Source organism: Anas acuta, chromosome 1, assembly GCF_963932015.1.
Source record: "Anas acuta chromosome 1, bAnaAcu1.1, whole genome shotgun sequence".
Taxonomy (NCBI): domain Eukaryota; kingdom Metazoa; phylum Chordata; class Aves; order Anseriformes; family Anatidae; genus Anas; species Anas acuta.
Window position 1 is genome coordinate 86,965,130 of NC_088979.1, and position 24,483 is coordinate 86,989,612.

Below are 24,483 nucleotides of genomic sequence, written 5' to 3' on the forward strand. Positions count from 1 at the left end.
TAATACAGCCTCTTATTATGCATAATAAATGGCCTAATTTCGCAAACTCAGTTGGATTTAGAAATAATAATCTGATTCTTCATCTTTTGCTTTGATCATAAGTAACCTTTAAGTAACAAATTATTTAATTTTTCCATACAGGGAAGACTCAGTGTAACCTTAGTTTTGTGAATAATCTTGGAGGATAAATTATAAGTGATTTATTGTAACATAATTTTTCTTCTTCAGAAGAGATACATTCCTAATGTTAGTCCCTAAGGGTTCAGGTTCTGCCAATGCTCTTCCCTGCTGCCCTTGAAATTGTTTCCATATGTATCTTTATAGCTTTGGGAAACTTAGGCACAAAAGCGTACATCTCTGTATATTCATACAGTTGTGGTGTAAGAAGTCTTATCTGATTTTAGCCACCTGCAATGGTTATGTTGTAGTTGATAATCTGGATTCCCTTTAAAGAAAAAGTCCGTAGAGGCAAAATGTCTCTTTTCCTATTGTAATTATTTAAGATGAATCCATGTATCACACCCTAGAAGTGACAGCTTGTATTCAACGAAGAGAACCTGGGTGAGAGAATCAACAGCTGAGTTGTAGACATAGGATTTATCTCACCTAATCTTAGATGTCTGTTTTGTCTATCCTATTCCTTCGTAGGGACTACAGACCTTACATACTTTTTGTGGATCTGGACTGGAATGCTTTACACAAACTATATTGCACAGTCACCAAAATACATGTTTGTACATTGTGTCCAAATGGGTTTCAGTGGCACTTTCTACATATCCATTTTAGTGAAACTTTGGTGCTAGAAATTTCTAATACTGGGCTTCCATGCTGTTAGTTCAGTCAAAAATCTGGGCTGAATTATGAACAATTCCTAGTCTGTGTGTGTCTGCTCTCTGCAATATCTGGAAGTCTGATTTGGTGAGATTTCAAATTATGACTTGTGTATTTCTTTTCAAATGTATTTGAAATAATATATTGAAATAATGCCACATGAAAAGGGTACTGGTCTGATAATTTTAGCATGGAAAAATCTATGGCACAATTTTTAAGAGAATTAATATGAATTATAAGAAATCGTTTTTCCCTAGTCTTTTTGTAAGTATGGATGAGCATTTCAACATAAAAACAAACAAACAAACAAAAAAACACATGGAAACATTAATTTCATGTTTCTATTACAGGATAGAGGAAGAAAAGAATATTTTATCAGAATTTCAAGAAGACTTGAACAAATTAATTTTATGGTTAGAAGAAACGGAGAGCATCATTGCTATTCCCCTTGAACCAGGGAATGAAGACCAGTTAAGAGACTGTCTTGGCAAAGTAAAGGTATTATAACCTTTATTTACTGTTTTCTTAAATTATCATTTTCTTAATTCATCAATTATCTACACTGAAGAACATAAAATGTTATTTAACAAAACCCAATAAAAAATAAAAACAATGCTTTAGTAAAATCTTTCTTCAAGTTCCTTTCTAAGTAGACAGAGATAGGATAAATAGTAGTGCATGGTGAAGACTTAATCATGTGCTAGGTTTATGCGTCTCGCTGTTTAGTATAAGACATCTGTGAGCTGGATAGAGAATTTGTGAGGCCTTGCCCCCACAGCCAGGGATTTCAGAATGAAGGCAAAGATGCTACTGTATGGGGTGTTAAATGCATCTTATCATTTCCAGACATGATTACAAGTTTGAAGTTTAAGCTGATTATTTAGATCCATGAAGTTCCCACTTCTTATTTATATACAAATATTTCCCAAATGTAGCATTCCCAAGGAATAAGTAGTCCAAAATTAAAGGTGCTAGCATTTTTTTTTTTAATTATTATTATTTGTAGCTCATTTTTACATTCCATCTTTTATTTTGGAGCTACACAAGAGAATACATGTATATTCCAATGCAACAAAGAATAATGCACTGTGGTTTATTTAATACCTGCTTGATTGTGTTGATGTATCTTTTAGTTGCATTATCCTCACTTGATATATCAAGTTACTTTGATAACTTGCAGTAACTACATACATGATGGAGAAGTGGTACATTTAGATGATGTCTTGCTTTCTTTGTCTTTACTTGATGTTTCTATGAGTATACATGAACATTCTTAATTATGAAGTTGGACTGGAGGGCTTTTCACCACATACCATCTGGGTGATGAGCACAGAACATGGAAAAGCCATTCTCCAAAGTGGGCTTTAATATACTATTTACCATACTGAAAGATTATTAATATCTATATACATGAGCTAATGTGTATCCAGAGGTGGAAATTTGTCATACAACAGTGATCAATATCCTGAGAAACACCTTATTTGATTGTTTATCTCTCTCTGTAGGCTTGATCCACTAATACAGTTTCTGGGGTTTCTGCCCTTCTATATTCAGAAAGTCATGGCTATTTTGTCTTGAATTGAGTTTATTCCTTTAGCTGATAGACAAATCAATAAGGGTGAAGATAAGGGAGCTGGAAATTCTACCACAGTTCATCTTAACTGCTGTATTTGTCTGTTCCAGTTAAGAGCTGAAGAGCTGCTGCCACACAAGGGAATACTGAAACGATTAAATGAATCTGGTGGAATAGCACTTGGAAGTGCATCACTGGACCCAGACAGAAAACATAAGCTTGAGAGTGCACTGAAGGAGGCTAACCATCGCTTGGTAAAGGTTAGACATATTAGTGACGTAACTGTGATATGAAATTTTAATTGGCAGCAAATATTTGCATTACATATTTTCTCTTATGTATTATTTTTCTCTGGATGAAGCTGCAGAAACATTTGTACACATAATGAACCTGTGGAAGAAAAATGTGTACAATATACTGCTGTGAGAAACAGTAACAACACAAGATCATGAGTGCCTGAAGCGATGTTGCATCCAAATTAACTCCCTAAATTACAGGTCTGCTGCTTGAGGGCAGAATGCAGAGCATCATTTTTGTAGCCTGGTTGTTTTAAGGGTACAGCAAATATTCCAATGTTGTGACTCAGGTGTGTGAGATGCAGTAGCAAATAGCTTCTTGCTTTTCTAGAAACACTTCCTAGTTCTCTCCTCTCCCCAACACTGGAGTAGAAGATGCAACTACTGATTCATGTTCTACCATGCTTCTTCCAACCATGAGTTTTGAGTTCTGTTTTCAGTGTAGCAAAGTCCCACTCGTTTTGCTTTCTAGGATCTCCATACCAATGGAAAGAAATAAAGTAGGATTGTGTTGATCTATATTGTTGAAGTAGCATGTTTTTATGTTGGAAACTGTTGGCAATGAATAGTAGATATGGATCAAGAGTGCTCTCCATACAGACCTTATGTAGCAGAAATGGTAGAAAGCATTATCTAAAAAAATGTAAAAATGTAAATCCACACAAAGTATGGATCAGTCTGGTCAGGACAGGTCAATGCAGAATCTAGAAAATGCAGCTGAAGGATTTCCCCAGAGACTGATGGCACAGTCACCAGGATGCTGGGGTGGGGGGGGGGGGATTAGCTGTGTTTATCTGTGAAAAGGAGATAAAATAGATCTTCTGAGTACCTTAGTGAAAAGACAAGCTACAGTTTCTGGTCAAGAGTTCTGTCTTTATGATTCAACTGTGTTCACATAATTGATATTTCAAGTACAGTCCTAGTAAATAAACAGGAATTTATCTGATGTGGAATTCTCATTACTTTCTTCTACTTAACAGAAACAGTCTGGCAAGTTTCAGATTTTTAGCTAATGGCTCAAGCAAAAATGGATAATATTGGTCACATTCATAAAATTGGAGTTGGGTGCGTTAATCATTATTTAGGTGCTTGGACAGAAGTATCCCTTTCTCTACAGAATGGTTTTCTGAAATCAATGTATATAAAAGAATTCAGAACACTTCAAAATCAAAGCTGGTGTTATTTACTAGCTGATATAAGGATATATGTAGCTGAATTTAAGAACCATTATTTGAATATCTGTGCTGTAATATTAAAAAATCATTAGCTTTCAGGCAAAAATAAGTGTGGTTGTTGTTGATGCTTGTTGTGTGTGTTGTTTTTTTTTTTGTTTGTTTGTTTGTTTGCTTTTATTTTTAAGTAAAATGGCACTAATATTCTAAGAAAAACTAATTTCTCTGTATGAAAGTCATATCTAAGAACTTATGTACTTCCACTTTCTGCTTGCTAATAGAGAAAATATCCAGGTTACTTGTCATAGGCAGAGCAACCCATATAACTATGAATGCTGTTGAAATTATTAGGTTTGTATGAAATATGGTGGACAACGTAAATCATTCTCTTTACAAGCTGCAACAGACCTAAGTAATGATTCCAGCAAGACATTAAGCTTGGAATTTACCAGGTGAAAACTTAATTTATAGCTAAAAGGGACTAAACCAAGAACATTGAACTTTTCTTTGTGATCATTACTGAACTGCACTATTTCAATTTCAGTTGTCTACCTATGGAGATATAAAAAATAAAATAGTGCTCACTCTACCTTAGTTGCTGAATTTAAAGGATGTGGAAAATGCAATTTATTTTTAATAAACAGAAAATGAGTTTGAAAATTATGACATTCAAATCCTTACATGTTAAGTGAGAGTTTCAAATGTTTCTCTGAAGGTGTTTTGTTTCTCAGATGATCTTGAAAGGTCAATGTAAAAAAAAAATAAAAAAAAAATAAAAAAAGACCAACCCACACAGATTTTACTGTGAGCCAAACCTCACAGCTCTGGCACATTTATATTAGGTGATCTTCAGTAGGTCACTGTAACAGGATGGTTCTGTAGTCAGTTGTTTTGATGAGGATATATTTTTCCTGTTCCTCAAAGCCCAGTGGGCAAGCCTCACCAGCGCAGAGATTCCTCTGGGGCTTCTCTGTCCCTCCATTACCATCTAAGAGTATATCTTAAGCTTGAATCCTTTGTTTCCAGCTATTTGTTTTGTTTTCTGGCATCTGTGCTAGGAAGGAATGTATAACAATATACTGTTTCTGATTATCTCATCTTGCAGGATGATATTATGTTGAAAATACAAAATGTACTTGACAGTTACATAAATAACATAAGGTAGCTCCTTATTTGGTATATGCTGGAGTAATTCTGTTTACTTTAGAGAAGCTGTGACAATCAAAAATTACCAGTTGAAAATGTAGCCAAATATCTCCTAAGTTTATGACAAATTTTTGTTTTGCTTTGATCTGCCAAACGGTGGAAGGGGCAACAACATTGTGAGTTTTAACCTTCAAGGTGACATATTTGAAATAAGTCATGTTCGAACCTTCTTTAGAGTCAAAGAAACGGTTACCCTACAGCAATGGAAATAAGCCGAGAAAATAAATTGAGTATGAAAGGGATTGCAGTCACATAAAAGAAGCTTTTTTTTTTTTTTTTTTTTTCTTTTGCTTCAGTATTGTCTTTGCTTTTAGGTGTTTATATCATGTGCTGATGACCTTGAGAATAGATACATGAAGAGTTTTTCTTCCTTTATATAGTCATAAATTTAAAATGACATTTCTTCAGACACCTTTATTGAATAGTGATTCTAATAGGCCACTACCTCAGATACAGTTTAAGCAGAGAATGAAGATTAAAGCCTACATTTGAAAGCATGACTTTTAAATTCTAGCCTGGTTTTACTTATTATACCCTCTCCAAAGTCAGTATTTCTTGTAAAAATGAAAATAACTCTGTCTTTGTGAAGTCTTAATAATATGAAAAATGAAGTGTTTTATAACCATTTTTATGTCTTCACATCAAGAATTTTCATTTATTTTCAAAGCTCAAAGTATCTTCTGCTGTGATAGCCAAGTAAGCTAACCACCTAGCGCTTCAAAGCATACAAAAGGGGTACTAGGCACTAGAGTTTGTGATGAATTCAGTTCTTGTCATATACCACCTGCCAGGGCATATAACAGATCTGTAATGGGTTTCTTACCTTTTAGTGTGCAGTAAATGGATTGATAGATTAGGTCTGAGACCAGTGAACCATGGAATCAGAGGTTTGCTGGAAGGAGTTTATTACTCTTTAATAATATTCTTGGTCTGGTGTCAGCCAAGAGGGATGAGCTAGATTATCCGAAAGTAAGCTGGATGCCAAAATCAGCATTCTTCTCATTTATCCACCTTAGTCTTCACAACGTCTATTGTATGTATTATGAAGGTTATTATAAGTGCCTGATGGAGACATTTTTTCTGCCTTTTAATTTGTCTGCTACTATTAGAACTAATTACTAGACACTGAAGAGACCATTTCACTGTTTACTGCCACAGCAAATCAATTTGTTGTGCTATATAGACAAAAAAGAAATTGGAGTGGAGTGACATGGCTGTAATTTGTGAACATTTTCTGTACCACCAGAAGAAGTATAGGTCTTCTTGGCTTGGTTGACCAAGTGCAGAGAAAAACAGATGGACCTAGAAAGTGCAGGAAGACAAAGTCATAACAAGGTTATAGTTCATGTAGCTTGCCTTGAGTAGTAATTATTCACCTATTACTTGTGATGACATCAAATTTTCAGCATGTTATTGTAACTTAGTTTGAGTTTGCAGTTGAAACTACTATAATTGCTACTATTACTGTTTGTGGGATGAACGGGAAGGGATCTTTGAAAAAAATGCTACAGTTGGATTTCTGTGCTTTTGATTTGAAATGAGATTAAAGCATTTGTAGCCTAATAAGAATGTCTGTTTTATTTCCAATTTCCAAGCAGGTAAAAAAGCCCTTTTCTTTTCAGTTCTTTTAAGCTACATACACTGAAGTTCTTCTGGCTATATTGATTTAAAACTATTGAGATTCTTAGCTGTTTTGGATACAGTGGATTGCATGTGTTATAGAAGACAGACCACATTAGGAATTGGGCCCTACTTCCTAATCAATGGCATTTTTAGTCATTTTAATGACTTCAGACATCAGTTTTTGTTCCACTTTACATGCTATACTGTAAGTCATCCTAATGACCACTGTCAAAAAGAACTGGAGATTATCATAAGACATAAGGAGACAGGAGACATCTGTTTGTTTGTTTTCTGAAGTTCAGTTAGATGAAGTCATTTAGGAGGTGTGTCATAATAGCTCTGAGTGTCCACAATCAATGTAAGTATACACATTCACTGCAGATGGAAGAAAATGAAATGGTTTATCTTAGACTGAAAGATTTTATTATTTGCCATCTATAAAAAAAAAAAAAAAAGATGATAGCAAATCAGGCTTATACTAACAAATCAATTCTAATCTGATATAAGTTTAAAATTTGGATGCAGTGTTTTTTAAACCTGGAAAATCTGACTCCAAAGAAAATAAAAATGAGATTCCAATGAGGTAAATATTGCTGTGGTATAATACTCGCTGATTTTTTTTTTTTTTTTTAACAAGAACTGCATTTTACAATATTAAAAAACAACAAACAAACAAAAAAAAGCAGGAATTTGATATAATTGCTGCCTTTTCAGTTTAAACTCTAATTTTATTTTATTATTATTAATGGTGTTTTGTTTTTGTTTTTTCCCTACAAAAGGTCTCAAATCTTGTAGTTTTGTAGCTCGTTTTTATCATTCAAGGTATTAGTGGAAAACACATAGTTGTTGCATCCAATAAAACTTTGAGTCAAAGGTAGTTTACAAAGAAAAAGTTGCATCCTCCCCACACATGATAAAATACTCTGAATAAATAGATGCAGTAGCACAGCATCAGAAAAAAAAGGAAATTTTTAGTGCTGTAAATCCCTGATAGATGGTATATTTGGGTAAGGTACTTTACAGAGACCATTTTTATCTTGTCACTTCCCACAGTCTGGAAATGCCAACAAAGTTGTTTAAATTTCCAGCTGCTCTGTTTTCCTATGAGCAACCCCCTATCTCATAGGAATATTGTAAAAATAAATTACTTGGTGATATTGCAGCATTCTGAAGGTTTAAAATGTTGTAAAAGTTGTTAGTAGCACTGTTTTACGTTAAATCTGGAGTCCTGCAGAGAAATATACGATTGCTCTCTTTTTATTAATAGCACCATCAATTTCTCTCTCTTGTTAAATATTAATAAATATTCTCCTACTACAGTATGTTGTTTACCCTCATTTGAAACAATTAATCATTCTGAAGTCCATACAAGGAAAAAGTTATGATGTTCAAAATGTTTTTGCAACAATCAGGCAATAATTACACCATATCAAGGGCTTTTGTGACATTCTACTGAATATGTGTTCTTAATTTCCATTGAGACAAGTTTTTCACAGAATCACAATATCTAGGTTGGAAGAGACCTCAAGATCATCGAGTCCAACCTCTGACCTAACACTAACAAGTCCTCCACTAAACCATATCGCTAAGTTCAACATCTAAACATCTTTTAAAGACCTCCAGGGATGGTGACTCCACCACTTCCCTGGGCAGCCCATTCCAATGCCTAACAACCTTTTCGGTAAAGAAGTTAGAAGTTCTTCCTAATATCCAACCTAAAATGCCCCTGGAGCAACTTTAGCCTGTTCCCCCTCATCCTGTCACCAGGCATGTGGGAGAATAGACCAACCCCCACCTCGCTACAGCCTCCTTTAATGTACATGTACTTACAGAGAGCGATAAGGTCGCCCCTGAGCCTCCTTTTCTCCAGGCTGAACAAGCCCAGCTCCCTCAGCCGCTCCTCGGAGGACTTGTTCTCCAACCCCCTCACCAGCTTCATCACCCTTCTCTGGACTCGCTCAAGCACCTCCATGTCCTTCTTGTAGCGAGGGGCCCAAAACTGAACGAAGTACTTGAGGTGCGGCCTCACCAGAGCCAAGTACAGGGGGACGATCACTTCCCTAGACCTGCTGGCCACACTGCTTCTTATACAAGCCAGGATGCTGTTGGCCTTCTTGGCCACCTGAGCACACTGCTGGCTCATATTCAGCCGACTATTAACCAATACTCCCAGGTCTTTCTCCGCCAGGCAGCTTTCCAACCACTCATCACCCAGCCTGTAGCTCTGCTTGGGGTTATTGCACCCCAGGTGGAGCACCCAGCACTTGGCCTTGTTGAACTTCATACGGTTGGCCTCAGCCAATCGGTGCAGCCTATCCAGATCCTCCTGCAGAGCCTTCCTACCCTCGAGCAGATCGACATACGCACCTAACTTGGTGTCATCTGTGAACTTACTGAGGGTGCACTCGATCCCCTCATCCAGATCATCGATAAAGATATTAAAGAGGACCGGCTCCAGTACCGAACCCTGGGGAACGCCACTAGTGACTGGCCTCCAGCTGGATTTGACTCCATTCACCACGACTCTTTTGGCCCGGCTATCCAGCCAGTTTCAAACCCAATGGAGCATACGCCAGTCCAAGCCATGAGCAGACAGTTTCTTGAGGAGAATGCTTGGGAAACAGTGTCAAAAGCCTTGCTGAAGTCATGTTAGACCACATCCACAGCCTTTCCCTCGTCCACCAAGCGTGTCACTTTGTCATAGGAGATCAGGTTTGTCAAGCAGGACCTACCTTTCATAAACCCATGCTGACTGGACCTAAATCACCTGCTTGCCCTGCAAGTGCTGCGTGATGACACTCAAGGTAATCTGCTCCATGAGCTTCCCCGGCACTGAGGTCAAACTGACAGGCCTATAGTTTCCCAGGTCTGCCCTCTGGCCCTTCTTGTAGATGGGCATCACGTTTGCTAGCCACCAGTCGACTGGGACCTCCCCCGATAGCCAGGACTGCTGATAAAATGGTGGTAAGCGGCTTGGCCAGCTCCTCCGCCAGTTCTCTCAGTATCCTTGGGTGGATCCCATCTGGCCCCATCGACTTGCATACATCCAAGTGCCGTAGCAGGTCGCCAACCATTTCTTCATGGATAGTGAGGGCCACATTCTGCTCCCCATCCCCTTCCACCAGTTCAGGGTACAAAGGTTTGATTCCACCTCCTGGCTCCACAAAGAACTGCCCCAAAATCACACCATAGGTCTAAGAAGGTTGTCCAAATACTTCTTGAACTCCAGTGGGCTTGATGCAGTGACCACTTCCCTGGGGAGCCTATTCCAGTGCCCAACCACCTGTTCTCAGTGAAGAACCTTTTCCTAACACCCCGTCTGATCCACCCTTGTTGCAGCTTTGTGCCATTTCCTTGGGTCTGATCGCTGGTCACCAGAGAGAAGAGATCAGCAAATTGATCTCTGTTGAAGTTGAGGTATTCTACAGCTATTTCCCTCAGGACGCCTTATCTCTACCCTGTAATCTTCTTCTGATATTCTTTTTGAATTAATATATCTATTTATCATCAAAATGGCAAGTCTCTACTTTTCTCACTTGTAAGTGGCCAAGTTTGGGGGACAAGTGGCTGGAGGACAGCTGTGCAGAGAGGGATCTGGGAGTGATGTTTGAGAGTAGGCTGAACATGAGCCACAGTGCAGCCAAGAGGGCAAACCACATTTTTGGGTGCACTGAACACAGCATAGCCATAATCAAGAACTGTGACTCTCCCAGTGTATTTAGTGCGAGTGCAGCCTCAGCTTGAATATTGTGTACAGTTCTGGGCTCCATGGTATAAAAATGCTATTAAGATATTTGAATGCATCCATAGGAGGACCTTAAAGCTAGTTAAAGGGATGGAAGACTTGTCTTGTGAGGAGAGGCTGGGGGGTCTTGGGTTGTCTAGTCTGGAAAAGAGAAGGCTCAGAGGTGACTTCATTGCTCTCTACAATTTTCTGAGGTGATGAACCTGAGAGAGGGGCACTGGTCTCTGCTCCATAGTATCTGATGATAGAGCATGTGGGAATGACACAAAGTTGCACCAGGCTGGAAAATGGAAAAATGGAATTCAGGCTGGACAATGATTAAATGTATGTATATATAAAATACTATTTTGCCAGCATATTTTATGGTATCTTTTAGTAGAGGAAATTTCTGTCTTTTTTGTGTTTTGGATATGAATTTGGAATATATTTATCATATATTTAAGAAGTTATGCTAAGTACTTTGAATATAAAAAGTATGTTTTGTAAAGACATTTGTAAAGACAGTTTATATTGAAGTAGATCTAGCTGAAATACCTGATTTCAAATAAAACATTTTAAGCAAATCCTTTCACATGTTTCTGCACTACAATAATCACATATGCAAGAGATATTTCACATGTGGTGACCAATGATTCATATACTCTCACATAGCAATGAGCCATTTACAGTGATTTGAACTTTTCTAAATCTTAGTTCCCAGCAGACCCTCCTGTTGTATGTCAGATCTTTTATGCATTTCTGTCAAGGAAGACTGTAGGAATCTAAAATCAAAGTTCTGCTATTTGCTGCTTAAAAAGTTTATAGGTTTATTTAGGTCTTTCTGTATTGCAACGAGCCTATATAATTAATATTTCACAAAAAAAATAGTCTGAAATAGCCTTAAAGCTAAACCTCCCCTTTCTTCTTCCCTATCCTTTTGTTGGCCATTTTTCTCAGAATTTAAAAATCATCTTTTAGAAAATTCAGCATCAGCATTACACAGAGAATTGCCTGTTATTATGATACTGAATTTAATTCTACATTGAGCACTGTTTATCTAAGGTAACTCTCACACTCTCGTTTTTTCTATTAATTGCATGTTTTTAAAATTGAAAAGTTGTCACCTCTCTCAAAGTGCTAAACAGTTATTTATTGAAAACCAACCGATAATGATATCAAACTAAACAAACTAATCAAATTGTTAACTGTTTTCTATCAGTCATGTAAGCTCAGTAGTTGCTAGGTAGGATCATTCACTAGAACTGGAGTACCACCATATTTTTATTTTTCTACAATTTTTAATAGAATAAATTCTTCATTGCTAGGAAATGCCATAAATTTCCTGTTACATCTACAAATAGCTGTAGACAAAATTCCATCCCATTGAAATTTATCTAAGCTGTGCAAAGATAATGCAAAAGATACCCCTGTTTATTTATTGTGGAAATATAATATGGTTTATCTGTACATTAATTATAGAATATATTTGTCTAATACCAGAAAATGCTGTTTCATATTGATTTTATTGCTGTGTTACAAAAATGTTCCAATTATATCCATTTTCTCTACCGAGCAAAACACCAACCTTTTGTTGTTGCTGTTGTTCCTATAAAGGACTCCATGAGCAAACCCAATAATGATACTAAGTTAATAGATTGCATTTTAAGGTACTAATGATACTACATGCTGTATAAATATTTGTGATTTGTTTCATTACAGTGCCTTTTGGCTTCATTTTCCTTGTCAGGCAGATGACATTTTTTAGAAAATTCCTGGCAGTTTTGGGAAGCTTCTCTCAGATGTAGGCAACAGCATGGAAGAAAGTATCATGTGCTTAATTAGTTATTGACTGATTGCCACTGTGAGATGATTACACATGGAAGTCAAGCTTTCAGTATTGGGAATGGTCTTGAAAGTAAAGCAGTCAGATAACATAATTCTTAAAAAGGAGGGTTGCAGAAAAGGATGATGAGACACAGCAGCAGACAGGAAGGTCTCTGTCACAAGGAATGGCCAAAAGTGGAAATAGGACTACTATGTTCAATTTGCCAAGCTGTGAGAAGAGATTGGTCTTTATGTGGTATGATAAGCTGTCTGACCCAGAGTAATGTGTTACTCTGGGAAACCACAGCAGTACATCTAGCTGTCTACTGAGCAGTACTATGGCCTGCCATTTTTTCTTGTTCTTCACTTATATAAGTCAGGCTCCACTTCCTGTGAGAAGAGAACTTTGACAGCTTCAAGGTAACTGATTAGGCAGAATACCAATTATATGGGTATTCTAATATTATTATTATTTGTTTGTCTTGTGTCAAGATAAAGAGTGGCTGCAGGAATCATATTGTAAACCTTTTATGGTTTCTTTTGGATTTCTGGAATTTGGTATGGGACAAAGAAAGGGATAAATAAAAGAAAGTTGTGGACCAGATTATTCGACAAAGGTGGAGGGTCTTGCGCTCAGAAAATGACCTTGTCAAAGGAAGATCACCGAGACAGTACACAACAGAATGAATGTCAATTAGTTATAAATATTAAAGCATATAGATATTCAGATGATTGTGATATAAATCATCATATTACCATGTAAGAAAAACAAAGTAATTCATTGGGTTGGGGGGATATGTTTTTCTGTTGTTTTTTGTTGTTGTTGTTGTTTGTTTGTTTGTTGTTTAAAGCTAGACAGGCAGATGAAGCAGAAAAATATTTGGTGCATTGCATTTGTGGATTACTTTAGTCATCTGAATCAATGGAATTTTTTTTTTTCTTTTAAAATAAAAATAAAGCTTGTGAATATTACAAATACCTACTTAAGAAGTTTTATTTTATTTTATTTTATTTTATTTTATTTTATTTTATTTTATTTTATTTTATTTTATTTTATTTATTTATTTATTTTTAAAAAAAGCCTGCAAAACATGTGCCAAGGTCAGATCCCTTACAGGGAAACATGAAACACTGGTGACACTGAAAATAAAATTTTGTATGTATTTTTAGTGGACTGCTTTCATCTTCCTCTAGTAGTATAGCCTTTATTCCACATTTGTCAGAGACACCATGGTTCATAAATATTCATCACTCGAAAGAAATTACATAGATTTTGTTTTAAAGTCAATATTGAGTTTGCTAATGAAAATGGCTCAGTTAATTAACTAAATGGCGTCCTAAACCGAACTTTCATGAAACTCTTTCTTACGCTGATTGTTTTTCATGAAGAAATGATGCATAAAAATTAAGTTCTCCCCTTCTATTTTAAATCATTCTTTTGTACACGCTCTAGGGAAGGTGATTTTAAGCAGATAAAACTTTCTGAGCAGCGGCTGAAAGAACTGCTGTTTTATGTAATCATCTTACTAGTGTTATTGAAGCATCAGCTGTGATATATAGATAAATCGGGATTAAAGCTTGTATTTAATGCTTTCTATGACTTTAATTATTGTTTTATTTTCTGAGTCCTGTCTTGGACAACACAGAAAGCTGTTTTCAGTCCAGTTATGCTGTGGGCTGACTGCAGTGTAGTCACCTGTCATTTTTCCTTTGATTTGTATTTTAACAAAAATGGGATAGTAAAGCAAAAGCTTGTGCTTGTTTCACGTTTATTATGGAAAGCAATTCATATGGAAAGCTACACATTCTTCACTTTTCTGCATGCAAACAGTAGTGAATTTTTTGAAACCTGACAATGCCAGTTACTGTACAATCAAAGAGCACTTCCATTAGGTGCTTTGTATATTAGAAGGACCTTTCCAAGCCAGGAATACAAAAAAAGCATTGTTAAGCCTTCACAGACACCCCACAGTATATATATATTTATAAACAGTACATATATATATATATATATATATATACATACACAATTGTATATATACAATATAATACTCATTATTATATTTTATCTATATTTTATCTTATTATACATATCAGGAAAGTGAAATTTAAATCCAGTGTCAGATTCATCAAAATAAGATCCATTCATTATAAGTGCCGCTCTGTTGAGAGGTTGGTGAGACAGCTAGCAAGAGAAAGGAGGCTACCTTATCTAATATCTGGGGGAGGTGGGGGAAGAGATAGTGAATAAACTGAGTAGGAAACATATTTACACTGCTATTAAATGTTTGGAGATTTGGGATTTCTTCTCCCTCTACTCACTCTCATGTTAGGGAGATCCTCGGTATTCTTTTTTGACAAAAGCCATGTTGGTGAGATGCATCTCCTCATCTGTATTCTCAAGCAGCTAGGTAGTAACAGCACAATCTTCTCTTTGGTCCTTTCAGGTAAATAGGAAATGACCTTGATATTGACTTGTGAGAGAGAAGGGAAGTATTCAAAATCACACATTGGTCATTTGAAGCCACTTCAATAGCTTTTCTTACTTTTATCAGGTGACAGCTGCTGATAATAGTGATGCTTTACTAATTATATGATTTATCAAGTTCATTCACTTGCAATAACATTTCTGACCTCTGCAAAACTATTCCCAATTGTTCTTTCCTTCCTACTTACTATCTCTACCTAATTAGTTTCAGCTTGTTCATTCTGAGTATTGTTCCTATTACAGGATCGAACTCCACAGATGTTACATTAATTGTTATTGAAATCTGCCTTCTGGATATTCATAAGGAATTAAACAGAATGGAGACCACAGAGTACGATTTTACATCAGGAGACATACCTTATACAACTTCTTCCTTCCTTTATATTTATTATCATCATATGAATTCATATTCCTTTCCATCTGCTCAGCTCTAATTCATCACATAGTGTATGCACACAACTATGAATATACACTAAAAAGTACCTGTATATCTAAAGCTAAAGTAAGAAGCAACAGAGCATATGAACAATGAAGGAGATATATATGTTGCACCCAAAGTGGTCACATTGGGGTGGGGATGGAAAGAACCTAAGAGTGGATCATCTAGTTTTCCAGTGAAGGAAGGTCACTGAAGATGTGAGGTGCAGATGGAATAGAAACAAATAATGCGTGTATTTCTTCATAGGAATTCTAGAAATTCTTATAGGTATTCTTATGGAGAAATACCTATGGAGAAATAATGGAAATATTAAATGAACATCTAAACTTTTAAATTGTTACTTTAAATTTGACAGAGTATTCTCATGTTTACAGAAACATCTTATTGTATTTATGCTAGTAATTTATTTGCATTCTTTTAATAGAATTTAATTAGAAAATACATAAAACAGATTAAGTAAAAGATGGTCTGGTGTTTTAAGATGATGGATAATGCTACGTATTGTGAAGACTAGTGTCAGTTTGTAAAATTAGGATCTTCTGCTGTTTTCTGATTTAGAATGTAAATCTTTTCTATTATTCTGTTACTAAGCTGCCAATTAATTTAACTTAATTAACATTTGAACTAAAGTACAAAATTTTAGATGCATCACATACTTTGAGATTGTTTTGAAACATCATTGAAATTACACAGTGCTTTGATGTTGAAATCAATTTTTTTTTTCTTTGAAGGAATAATCTATACTTTAGTTTTCATTTGCACTTTGAAAGTTATTTTTTTCCTTTGGTTGCAAACCAAGGTATGTTTTCATTGTTGATCTGCTGCCAAATAAGACAAAGTTGAAAAAAAAAATCCTAAACAAAAAGTGAAGCTAAATTTTTAGAAAGCTGTCCCAGTTAAAGTTATATTTTTCACCATGTCTTCCTTGACAGCCTATAACGCTTTTAGTTTTATTAGGCCCTTGTTTAGTTTAGGCAGATTGTGGGGAAAACATCTTCAATGTTTGTCCTGTTTTTACTCTTCCACAGGTGATGCCTTCTGGCTACTGTTCCTATTGGTCTTGGCACTTATGAAATGATTTCACTCCTCCTCTGATGAAACCTACCAGTCTTTCTTAAATAGAAGGGAATAAAATAAGATACTATAGGGGTTTAAACTGGGTAGACACCAGATGGTTACCCTGGGCACCGAAGGAATAAAAGCAGGGTAGGGAAGGAAGGAGCCAAAAAGTAAAATACAAACAAACAAACAAACAAACAAAAAATGCAAAAAAAGTGGCATCTGGGAACTAAGAACTAGTAGAGAGAGTCCAGTGACAGGACAGTGGGATGGCTGTCCCACTGGCATCAGAATCCCAACTTCTGGATGGGACTTCTGGAGCTGTGAACAATCAGCATGCCAGTACCTGAAGCAGCTTGTCAAGAAAGTCCTGTAATAGATTGAATTTGGATGAAAAGACTGCAAGTTAAAAGGCAGAGAAAATTCTAGAGGATCCTAACTCTGTGTGTCCTCCTGTGGAACAGAAGGGGCATGAATTAGGAGACCCAACAAACGTATTCATGTCTGTTACTCCATGGAGTTTTTTCCCAAATTATGCTTCTGGAAATAAGCTGTCTCCCCAGAGACAGTCTGCAGCAGTACCCTGGCTTGACGGGAGAATTTGTAATTCCCTTAAACTCATCAGGCTCTAATTTGATTAGCCAGCATGACTGTTTGATGCCAGAATTAAGGAAAAATAAAAAGAGAGAGAGCAAACAAAATTCCTTAGATCTAAGAATCCGTTTTCCACACAACAGTATGAAATGTATTCCATGGATTGTACAAGATATTCCTTTGTTAATGTCCAGCCAAAAATCTGTTTCTTACATGCTTACCTTAACCTTCTAGGTTTGAGGGAAGCCCCATCTTTATTTATTGTTCATCTTTTAATCTTTGTGGTAAGAGTAGCTGGCATTAAAATTCTCTATATAATGAACCAATTCATATTGACCTAGATTTTTTTTTTATTTATATACTCAAAATATTATAATCATATGTTGTGTTTTAATTTTAGCCCAGAAGCCAATTTGTAAGAAGAGACTGTGTTCAGTTATACTGCAATTTAACTTAATCTAGTTTGCTTTTTTTTTTTTTTTTTTTCCCCTGTATCTGTGATTACTTTTGGAAACTGTAGGCTGAAGTAAGTAAAGTACATCAGCAAAACCTTGTTTTCTCTTCTGTGTTCCTAGATTGAATATTTTTTTAGTATGTAACCTCTTTTTTTTCCAGAAAGCTCTACAAATTTTAATTTGTCTGTCTTCTGATAGACCCAACATAATTCATTAATGTTGGTTGTAGCCAGATTAATTTAAATTTCAGATCTTCAGACATTAGCTTGGATTTTTATCTGCCTATGATTACCTATTTGATTTTAATAGGTTTTCTGTGGAACTTGTATACGTTAATATTAAAGCTACTAAACACTGAATATTAACATTCAAAAGATGTAGGAAAGATGAAACTAATGTTCTGTGAAATTAGGCCAAGATCTGCATAGATACTGAGTGAACACATAAGGGAAATGAATGCATTTTTAATTGTTTTCTTTCATATCTGGGGCCATACTGGAAAAGCAGAGTTTTTATTTTATTTAACATGATTAGGGGGATAGAAAAAGTGATTTGACTCACAGGTCAGTTTTTATTAAATATGATATTATGGAGTGGCTATAGCAAATAACAGAGATAATTTAACATACGGTAAATCAAGTTAATGAATTAGAAATATCACTTAAGTATGGTCTAATAAATCATATGCAGAATTTATGTAGAAGGGTTATTTTAGTACCTACAAATCAGTATTTTCAAACTAAATTTGCAAAGAAATATACACACCATGAGACATTTGTTTTCTTCCCGCTCCTTCATCTGTTTTTTTCAGTAACCTTAATTGTTTTCATATCTCTGATGTATTTTGATTTATTGTCTTCTATGAAATATCATCATTAGCACTTAGTACACATCAGTAATACTTTTGTAGCTGGGCAACGTGATAGCAATTCTTCTGTTAATAGTTTAACTTCACAGGGAATTTGTATTTTACTGTGTACGTCAGAAAACTCACATGTTCTGCTACTAAAGATTTGGTTTTTGGTAACAAAGAAACAAAAAACCTGTGCTTTGAAACAAGGAACATCAGGAAAACTCATTTTCTTCATATGAAAAACTAACTGACTGATTTTAGAAGTTAATTGCCATATTTTCTAACCCCTGCGTAGAAGCTGTATTTGCTGTTGTTAAATTTTGTTCTGTTTTGTTTTTAAGTATAGATGGTTTCTCCTCTGCTATACACTTGCAATGCTAATAGTGTAGTGTAGTGATACCTCACCTCTCCATCTATAGAAAACATGCTGAGAAGGAGATTTATATTGGCCTATTTATTTCCAACCTGTTCTTATATTTACTCCAAATGCTTCAGTGTTGTGAGAGTTCAGCTATGTCATTCACTGATTATTAATTTCTAATACTAGCAAAAAAAATGTGCTTAGTTAGAAACTGACTATTTTGAATGCAAATTAAGGAACTGATCAGTATTGATAACATTTTTTCATTATTTTCCTTCACTATATGCATCTGCTCATGCATATTTGGACTCAACTGACAATTATAAACACCTTGTCCGAAAACAGATGCTTATAAATTTGCACATCAAAGAGGTCAAGAAAGGTTAGATGTCATTTAAATGGTCACTTTCATGTTTTGATATTCACTGTTGCTCTCTCTGGTTAAAAATTGACAATTAAAGTCATATACTGAGAAAACAAACATTTTATGTACTGCAAATGGAATAGTAGAATAACAAAAATGAATAGTCTGATATGTTTATTCATAGGAATGAGATTGTTGTTACTGATTTGCAAGATACCTACCTTAACAATTTGGTGTTTATAGACTTTTCTTCCCTTCTTCATACAAGTGTATAAAATTATTTTATATAATATTATTTTAACCTTTTATATCCATGTACATGTATGTGTTTGCAGTCTTAAATTGGTTTATGTTTATTTATTTATTTTCTTACTACTAAAACAGCTTCTGGTATTTTTTCAGGTGTCCAAAGATCTTCCAGAGAAGCAAAAAGAAATAGAGATTCTGCTAAAGGATTTCATTGAACTCGATCAGCAACTAAATCAGCTGACATTGTGGGTAACACCTGTGAAGAACCAGCTAGAGCTTTATAACCAAGTGGGTCAGCCAGGAGCTTTTGATATTAAGGTAAATTTTCTTCTGTTTTAAAAAAGAATCTTGAACATTGCATGTTCAAAAAGTTAGTTGGTGCATTAGCTGCAGCTAATGGTTGTATTAATAATGTGTTTTTGAGACATAAGTCTGCAATAGCTCAATAAAATTGTTGTAGAAAAATTTGATGAATTAAGGCAAGCCCATTTATAAGATAAGAATAGCCCAAAAAGTTAATATATCAAATTTTAAAATGAAGATAAAATTGAGAATATCAATCCATGACTATTTAAACAGTTTTCATTCAAGTTAATATGACTAATTGAAAATCAGAATATTTAGGGCCATATCATTATTCACATATTGCAAGGAAAAATATCTAACTGTACGGGTAATATCATAGTAATCAATAAAACTGATTGTGAACAAAATATTTGTAATCTAATGCTTAATATATTTTTATGCATAAAAAAACTCACATAGGTTGGGTGGGGCTGAAGAAATTAAGGATGAAATATACTGATTAGACTAAAGGGGCCTACTGGGTAGTACGTACTCAGACCTTTTGGCTTTGCATTATTTGTCTGTCTATATGTGACTGGGGAAATATTTTAGCATACAGCAACTAATTGAAATACATGAAATTTTTTTGGTTCATAGCAGTTGAGCATCACCTAAATAAAAATTAAATAGTAGACGCTGTTTTTTTATTAGGTCTCATCTTGCAGTTTTCAGTGAAAAAAAGTAAATACTTAAAACTTTTCTTGCTTTGGATGAAATGGAATAGTAACTGCTTCTGAAGACATGGTTTTTGCTGAGCATATTTATTAAATTTACTTAGTTTCCTTCATGCAACAGTTTTAATGCCAAAACTCTTTTTATGTCATACAATCATATTATGTAAAACAGTGAATCTGAAGTCCTGTTGTAGTCCTATAATTGACAGAATGAGTTCAGTGGTGACATTCATTCCCTTTTTAAAAGATAAAATTAGTATAGCTCTGAAAATATCTATATATGTGTCGAATGAAAGAATTTTGCTTTCAAGAAAATTATCTATGCTTATTTTCTCTATTTAAATTTATGTTTAAAATATTTAAACATAATTCTTCCATTTTTTCTTATATTATTTTTCATTCTATTCCTTTTATTTCTAGAATTATTCCATCCTTGATGTTTGTATAAAATAAAAGTAAGGCTAAACTGGGCAAATTATAAGAATATTGTTTTTTCTACTGTTTGTGAAAGAAATGTTTTGCTTGGCTCTTTCAGTCCTGTTATGGTGATGTCATGGGAATATTTTTGAAACACTGTTGACAGAATAGAAAAAAAAGTAAACTTTAGTTCTGAAGTGGTTGGATGAAATCTTGCATATTTGTAGAGGAAGGGGAATAATGAAGGCAAGTAAACCTCTCTGAAAGAGGCCCTACCATATCTCTTTCATAGATGAATTTAGAACACTTAGATTTATTTTTTGAACAGTTTTGATCAGAGATCAAACAGCTAGTTGTTTATGCTGTTGTAAGGGCTATAAGCTTATCAGTTTTTATCTGCATGCTATCTATCTGGATTGTGTTTTAAACAAATAGGCTTATATCTTAAAATGTTGTTGACGGTTTATGCAGCCTGTCTTTTTCTTTAGAGGCAGAATCTCTTGCATTGAAGGTTCTATATTAAATATTTCTGAAAGCAAATGGGATTTTCATAACATTTTTTAAGGTTACAATAAGAGCTATGAGACTGTTTATCCTGACAAAACACATAGAGGAAAAAAAAAGGGGAGGGGGGTGTATAATTCAAGAAAGCAGCCTATTCATGACAGCATACGATTTTATATTCGACTTTAAACCCATGTTTTTGACCTATGCTAAAATGCTGTCCTACACTGGGTCAAGCATGTGCGTACTGAATCATTGTTGAAGTTATTGACAACACTCTTAAAATAAAGGTGGAATGAGAAATTTTAAAAAGAATCTTATTTGGTATTCTAAAAACTGGTAAGATATGAAGAAGAGGTTTAAAACTGCTGGTTGAAATTGCAAATATAGCAGTTGAATCAAAAAGACCAGGCCCACATCAGTCCTTGAGAAACCTGACTATTCCTATTATAGGATTTGACATAATGGCTTACAAATTTGAATTGAGACATTGACTTTTATGAAAATTCTGTCAATTCTTCATACCATTTTGCTATTCATACTACTTTACTAAGCATGGTAGTGTTCTTCCCATTCCTCTTCAGCCATTGGGTTCTCTCTTTTATTTTCTAGGGTATTTATTTGGGAAAATAGTTCAGAGAGTAGTTTGAATGGAAAAGATTTATAAAAAGATTTTCAATAGTATAAGGATGTTCACTTCTAAAAGCCACAATCTGTTAGAAGTGTTAGAAATGTTATGACCTTAAAGCAGATGGAAATTATTAACTCATTTACAACATGAGTGCAGCATATATTCTACAGATATTAATTTAAGTCTTGGGAATAAGGACTCCTTTGTCTACTGTTATTTAGTGAGTTACTAGTTACTTAGTAGACTAAGTAACTAGTACTTACTGTACTACTGTACAGATATTTAATGAGAAATTAGTGAGTTATTAAAGCCTACTTGAGATTTTTGAAACCACCATGTATGATGAGCTACTCTGTGTTCATAACAGAGTCCAAGTAAACAGGTAATTAACATTACCTATAATAGATAACAGATCTGTTGATAAGATTTTCAGAAATTATCATTTATCTCAGAAGCCTAGTTCAAAACTGGAAATTCTGCTAATTTATAGATGGTTGTAATCTACAAAGCAGATTCAGTGTTAATACAACTTGGACAGTGCCAAACATTCAGAAAGAAAGATTTAGGAAAGAAAAAGCAAGAATCAGCTACATGTAGGTTTTACTGTTTGTTGATTATTTTTTTTTAATGTCTATGTATTTCATCACAATAATTTTACTTTTTTAATGCTACTTTATGTTCCTTATTCATTCCTCATAATCAGTATCTTTACTGAGCATTCAGTTGCTAGGAGAACTTTCCTGGGTATGCCTATGAAAACAAAGCCTCCTTAGCAGAGAGACCTAAAGATAACGTAGAACTTCTGAAGAAATGTCTTTGGCCTGTGATGTATGTCTGGAAAGTTGCAGATTGACTGGAGTTCCATGACTGTATGTTCAAGATCTTGCTAGCAATAGGCCAGACTGAGACCAAGTGTCCGAAAGATATCCTCTTTGATGGTATCTCTGAATTTCATCTCTCAATTTTTTCTACAGGGAGCTGTGTTCTAGCCTGTGACTAATGCTGTTTGCTAGGCATACAGGTCTTGTGATTATAGTTCCATGACAGAGTTAAATTTTACATTTCAAGTAATGTTTTAAATGTAGAGTTGTCAACTAGATTCTCAAACAACATTTTTCTTTCTCTACTGCTTATTTATTTATTTATTTATTTGTATTTAACACTCCCACAATTTTTTAGTATTTGCAATTATTTTACAATAATTACTCTTTGGGATCAAATTGCCTGGGTTGCTGAGTTTGATCCTAATACAGTTCTTGTAAGAGAAGCTAGAGATGCTCTGTTCCAACCTGAACAGACAACCCTTGTCTACAGGTTGCACAAATGTCTGCTGATGGTGCTCCTTAACCCTTCTGGAGAGCCCAGGATATGCAGTGGGAAGGGATGCAGAGGTGCCTGCTTCTCCATCTCTCATCATTGAAAAGCCTTAAGAGTCAGCATACCTCCACCATAGGAGGAGGATAAAGACCTGGATTCCTCCAGGTCTTTGCCTCAGAACTGCCACTTCCCCTACAACATTTGGAACAAAGACATCTTTTTTTTTTTTTTTTTTCGGGGGGACTGTGATGGATGGAGGTGATAAGGAGCGTATAGAGGGGATGAAGAGAAGTGTGAGTCACTGCATTTTAAGGAGTGGACAGAGAAGGGATGGTCAGGATAGGGAGTGACAGTGAAATGCAAAAATCATGTTCTCAGTGAGACCCTGTTAACCTCTCCAAACCTCATGTCCAGACAATATTAAAAAAAAACACCTTATACTTTCCAGCCATGTTGCCTCCAATTCCTCTTGTAATCTCACTGGTCATTTGTGCCAGCCCACTTAGTTTCCCTACTTTTTCCCTTTACTCCCTCCTTACTTTCACTCACACCTCCCTTTATTCTTCTACATTTGAGCTCTCTTTTTCAAGGTCTCCACAACCTTCATTTTTAGGTTATATTGCCAAAGAAGCTTTGAACTGTCTCTGAATATGGGATTTATACTTGTTTACTGTCTATGGTGGTCACTTGGCATGTATATAAATAGCATATTGTGTTTGTTTTTGGCAGATAAAAACAGACCACCTTAAAATAAAAAAATAAATAAATGTTCTTAAAAGTAACTTGTATTTGGGTCTTGTCCTTGATAAGCTTTGAATGACAATAGGAAAGCTGTCAAGTCTTGTCAATCACTTCATTATATACATGACAGCCTGCAGTTAGAGTAAGAGAAGAGTGTGGTTATGGACTAGAAAACCTAATTGTAGACAAATAAAAGAACATCCATCCACATGAGAGAATGAAAGTGTTGACTGGACAGTCCTGTGTTTTTTCTTCCATTAGCCTTCATTTGTCAATGCCTGCTTGACAAGCTAGGCCGAGAAGTCAGAAACAAGTCATTATTATTATTTTATCTTTTCATTTTGCTATCATCCTTTTAAATGAGTAATTTTTATATGCCATAAAAGATAGAAAGTTTAGATCAACCACATGAGCATGTAAGGAATACATACCACAGAGATTTGTCTCACTGTCTCACTGACATCTCTGATTTGTGGAAAGGTTGAAATGTGAAAACTTCTGATGATGAAATACTGTTTGATTACTTAAAGTAGTCCTATTTTCAATGCATTATTTAGATCTGTAGTAAATGTCAATTTAATCAACTCATAGAACCCGAGAATGATATTTCTGCACACCACTCTTTCCAGAAATCTTTATATGGGACTTTGAATAGCAACCTGCTCAGTGTTTTCTCTGTGAGCTTTGATCCCTTAAATTTGCAACAATCTGTGTCCAAACCTCTTCTAAATATCTTTTCTTAG

The 24,483-nt window shown here is 35.1% G+C and overlaps 1 protein-coding gene across 14 annotated transcripts in view; it reads left to right on the plus strand.

Moving 5' to 3' along the window:
* Window positions 1-24,483, plus strand: part of DMD (dystrophin) — a 1,220,482-nt gene that overhangs the window by 816,539 nt on the left and 379,460 nt on the right. For all 14 annotated transcript variants that reach the window (XM_068686720.1, XM_068686803.1, XM_068686735.1 and 11 more), the window contains 3 exons: window positions 1,182-1,329; window positions 2,515-2,664; window positions 19,265-19,429. In XM_068686720.1, the coding sequence (XP_068542821.1) occupies window positions 1,182-1,329; window positions 2,515-2,664; window positions 19,265-19,429 (463 nt within the window). The remainder of the gene's footprint in view (window positions 1-1,181; window positions 1,330-2,514; window positions 2,665-19,264; window positions 19,430-24,483) is intronic.